The sequence below is a fragment of the Helianthus annuus genome, chromosome 12, assembly GCF_002127325.2.
Source record: "Helianthus annuus cultivar XRQ/B chromosome 12, HanXRQr2.0-SUNRISE, whole genome shotgun sequence".
NCBI lineage: Eukaryota > Viridiplantae > Streptophyta > Magnoliopsida > Asterales > Asteraceae > Helianthus > Helianthus annuus.
Genome location: NC_035444.2, coordinates 33,412,470 through 33,417,646, shown reverse-complemented (window position 1 = coordinate 33,417,646; position 5,177 = coordinate 33,412,470). Strand labels below are relative to the sequence as shown.

General features: G+C 32.1%; 1 protein-coding gene across 1 annotated transcript; it reads left to right on the top strand.

The window, feature by feature from the left end:
- Positions 1–285: 285 nt before the first annotated feature.
- On the top strand, positions 286–4,923 carry LOC118484859 (putative Myb family transcription factor At1g14600). The gene is made up of 6 exons (XM_035980897.1): positions 286–627; positions 726–802; positions 902–938; positions 1,503–1,644; positions 2,877–3,051; positions 4,595–4,923. The coding sequence occupies exons 1-6, from the start codon at positions 501–503 to the stop codon at positions 4,853–4,855; spliced, it is 819 nt and encodes a 272-aa protein (XP_035836790.1). The 5' UTR covers positions 286–500; the 3' UTR covers positions 4,856–4,923.
- The last annotated feature ends 254 nt before the right edge of the window (positions 4,924–5,177 follow it).

The following is a 5,177-nucleotide window of genomic DNA, read 5'->3' as shown; positions in this document are numbered from 1 at the left end:
GGGAGTTGACGTGGCACACGGGGATTGGTTTGGCGTAAGAGAAGGGACTCACCTATTAGGTGAGCACCCCCTTCACCCTTATATATTTAAGAGTAAGCTGCCATTTTCAATGCTTGACAATTGTAAATATTAATAAATAATGTTTCAAGTGTGAACAGAATGATAATACTAATAATACAGCTTTTAAAACATGTTGAATAAATATGTAAAATCAAAATACTTGTCGCAGTGTTTTTATAATTCAACCTTTTCATGGTTATCATATTATATATATAGCTGACTGGACCCAAGATCAATTTATTTCTTCAATCCTCTCTTTCTCTCTCTATATCTACCTCTATAGTCACACAGTGGTTAGGAGAAGATCGACAGGTTCAAGGTGATTGCCAAAGAAAATAAGGAAGAGTTCTGAATGGTTCTTGATGATTATATAGAACACCCATGTGTTAAAAGCCTGTAACTGAAGTAACTTTTAAGAAGCCTTTTTGATTTAGAAAAAGATGGGAAGTTGTGGGAGGACTGGAGCTGTAAGGCAATACATAAGATCAAAGGTTCCAAGACTTAGATGGACTCCTGATCTTCATCATGCTTTTGTTCATGCAATTGACAGAATTGGAGGTCCTGAAAGTAAGTTTTTTAAATCATTTTCTTGTAAGTTAACTATTCTTTCATGAATTGGTGTGTTTATGATGATGATTTAATGTCTTATGTATGTATGTGTATAGAAGCTACACCAAAGCTTGTTCTTCAGATGATGGATGTAAGAGGTCTCACCATTTCCCATGTCAAAAGTCATCTCCAGGTTCTATTTTTCATCATTCTTCTATTTTTTTTATATAAAAAAACTATCTTTTCATGTGAACATGATTTATTTATATGTATTAATGAAACCATTTAACAGATGTATAGAAGCATGAAGAGTGATGGAAATAAACGAGGTATACTTCTAAACTATCATGTTATGTCAAAAGGCCATTTGATCAACAACAAAACCCTAGTTCTAAATTTGTTTGATTTTTATATATTTTTAGACCAACTTTGTATTAATACATTTTTTGTATTTTTGCAAGCTTTCAAAAAAATTAACTTCTAAATTTTAAGTTCGTATTTTTCTTCGATCAAGATATTGGTCAGTTGTTAATGGGAATTAAGTACACACATACTTCCTTCATTTATTATTTATCTACCCTAAAATGTGGTCTCTTTGACCTAAATAGAGAAGCAAGCAGTGAACAAATCAACTTTGTCCCCTCTTCTAGCTTAGGAAAATCTATGAAATCTTCCAATTTATTATGGTTTCACTAAAATCCCTTCTTAAATTGGTTGTCTTCAAATTAGGGTCAATACACACATATGTACTTTCCATAAAAGAAAAAGATTCTTCCCTTTTTATTCCCATACCTTTTTGTTTATTTATGTATATTGTCTAATGTGGGGACACTAATTGGTCTCACTTATGGCAACTAATAATGATCATGATTAATTATGAACATTTATATCAGGAGATGAAGATCCCAATTTCATTGGATCAAGAAGAAGACAATCAGTTGAGGATCATGATGATGGATGTCTTGATCATGAGTTAAAGCCCAACTTTGAAGATTCACATCCTCATTACTCCTTTTACACTCTCCCTTCTAAAAGGTTTGTTCAAATATCATATAGTATTCTTCTCGAGGCCGGCTTTTGTACAATTGGCTTAACATACAGGAAACGTACGACATTCAGTATCAACATGTGAAAATTGGTTTATAACATGCGATTTTGGCATTTATTAACATCATACGAATTTTGTTTTTTTTACTAACATGCGAAGTTTGGTTTTTTTATAAATATGCAATTTTCATTTTTTTCTTAACATGCGATTTACATTTTTTTAAACATAACGTGCGAATTTGATATTGCGTACGCTTCGTATGTTAAGCCATATTGTACGGCACACTTTTTCTATTCTTCTAAATATAAAGTATAAAAACGTTATGCATTTATAGTTAGTGGCGGACCCATGATTTTTCACTGGGGTCCAGTTTTTGTGTAAGAATTTTTCATAACCAAACATTAAAATTTTTTGGTCAGTCATCGTAGTTGGGTCGGGACTAGGAAGTAATGTAGAAGCATTTTGTGGACATGAAACCACTACATTATTAAGAACCATTTTTAAGCATCAAGTTATCAAATAGTGGTGTTTAATAACTTGCTTGGAACCAATAGCTAGCTAAACAACACAATTCACATAACTTCAAAATTTTGTTTGAGTTTTTTTTAATGAACGCCACTATATGCTGGAAGTCTTATTTGGTAATCAAATGTGAAATAACATTGACATTCAATTTATCATTTTAAAAAAGTAAATTAGAGGTTCAATGGGTGGTTGTGCTGTTTTAAAACACTAATTTAATTTTGATGAAAAAAAAAAACTAAAAAACAAGACATGTAAAACTTGAACTTGGGATCTATGTGTTGGAAAAGGAGATTTACCACCACACCATCTTTGCTTTTAATACTATAGGGTCCAACTAATTTATTTTATGGGGTACTTGATAAATTTAACATACCGAATCTACTATTTTTAAAAAAACATTGGGGTCCGTGGACCCCGACCCGGACCATATGGGTCCGCCAATGTTTATAGTATATAAAACGATGTAGCTTTGACATTTTCAGCACCAATTTGTATGATCAATGTAACTTCACATTGGTGTTTAGCTGTAAATTAACATGTTGAAATTTGTAAAAATGGTATCGTACGTTCTATAAGTTGTAGACTCTGTAATGTTATATACTTTTTTATAAAAAAGATTATAATGTATTTAGTTTGCCTTTGCATGTTGAGTTTACTTTTTAATTTCAAATATTTAAATCTTATGTATTATTAGAGGGAGAATGGAGACAAGAAATGGTAAGCATGAATGGTGGGGAAATGAAGCAGAAAGAGAGCAAAAGGAAGCTGGAGGGAATCTCACATGGCAGCATACTCTTCATTCTTTCCCACATTTTCTCTTGCATCCTTCTTTTACCCATGTAAATGCTCTTCATCAGGAATCTGACTTGGTAAAGGTTCTCTCTCTATATATATATATAATTAAACAAATAAATTAAACATGAGTATTTATATTCTTTTTAAATTACCTATATCATGCTCTTTGGTAAGAATTCAAAGAGTTACCTACTTTGTTTGTCTAATTTGAGGTGAAGGTCCAATATTAATTGGGAGTTCTTATACAAATATAAAACCTATTTTAGTTGCTTTTGTATTAATTCTTTTAAAACGAATAGCTCAAAATAGCTCACATAAGTCTTCCAAAGATACACATACTAATGGAGTAATCTCTACGATGAGACTAGAACCCTTAACTAGTCAGAGAAAATTATATTTACGATATACACACCTTGAATCTTGATACCGATAGGGCTTGGACTTTGGTAATTATTTTATAAGTTAAGATAAATAGAGCACAAATACAAAAGCTATGCATAATCCTACATTTTTAGTAATCCTTTTGTAAATCGTTAAATTTTACCCTTTAAAAAGTAAAATCCTTCTGTAACATGATGATTAAATCTTCTTATTAAATGTGTATGTTATATGATAGGTTTTAGGGTTGTCTATATACACGTACACGGTACACATGTATAAACGCATCCCTATAATCCTGATATCCACGTGACCACGTACGCACGGTGTATTCTTGCAATATAGTGTGTTAAGTCTTGAGTGTGTTGTACCCTAATGCTTTTAGAGTTGTACAATATTGAACAAACATACGGAAATCAGCCTTTAAACTCTAGTAAACAAAGTAAGGGATGATTTCTTTGGCATGCATGTGTTGCTTTCAAAAGCAGAGAATATGCTGTTGCTCTAAATTCCTGTTTGGTTTCTTGGAATGCTTTTTCTTTGCTTTGTTTTTACATCCACATCTACCAAAAAAAAAACTACTTCTAAGCAACAATTTTGTACTTTCTACATTGTGTTGTCATGACATATATACCATACGAATCTTTATAATCATACATTATGCTCAAAATAAAATTTTTAGGGGTTAGGTTCATCAGGGATAAGAAAATCCTACTTATTAAATTAATTTATTTACAAAGAGATGGATTATTATTTTTATAATATAGTTGTCATACTAAAATTTAATGCATACTTTTGTTTTATAAAAAGTTGAAAAGGGGAAAAAACTGACGAGTGTAGAGGTGTTTATCGAATTCGTATTCTGGTTATTAAAGTAATTTGTCACATCTTGTCCATTTATTAGAAGACAGTCTTATTTTAGTGCCTATAGGCTGTATAGTAACATATAATTTTATATACAATGCATAGAGTAAGGTTGGTTTTGTTTTGTGTGGAAAATATGTTGTGGTGGATATGGGTGAAGAATTTCAAAGATATATAAAAGGTGTTTGGTCGGAAATTAGGCATTCATTGATTTTTGTTACGTTTTCGTATTTATGATTTTCTGAAAGTGTCTCGTTCGAATCTGATACTTGGTTGTTTTTTGGTCAAAGTCTTGAGTTGAAAAGGAATGTAGCATATTTAAGTCCTTGAAAAGTAAAAACGATTACAATTTTGTGATGTATATGTTTTACACAGATTTTGGAAGGTGCTGGAAGATGTGGACCATTTAAGAGACGGAAATTAGAGAGCTCAAGAAGCATTCGAGATGAACATGAAGACGAAGATGGGTTATTGTTGACGCTTTCGTTGCACCAGCCCTCGACACAAAGGAGCAGTAATTACGGTTCATCAACGAGTGACACTAGTGAGGTGTACTCGACGTCTAATGTAAACCATGGCTATTCAAACACGTGTTGTGTTAATTTAGACTTATCTATTGCTTTATGTGGCAACTGAAGATAATTTGAAGAGCTTTTTGAAAATAAATATTTGTAGGTGTATTGCAAATTATTCCATTTGTTTTAGCATGGTATTAGGTTGGTAATAAAAAACGATGTTGTCTTGTAATGTTCCTTGAATCTTGTGTGAACTAGTTAAGTCAATGGCGTAGGTTAGACAACCTTTTTTGAAGAATAACAATCCAAATGAGTTATGGCTAAAAGAGGTTGGGTTGATCTATTTGTACTAAATCCTATAACCGATGGACTTGATAAACACTGTAAGGTCGTCTTCCTTCAACGAACACACGAACCGGACCGATCGAACACACACGCGATGT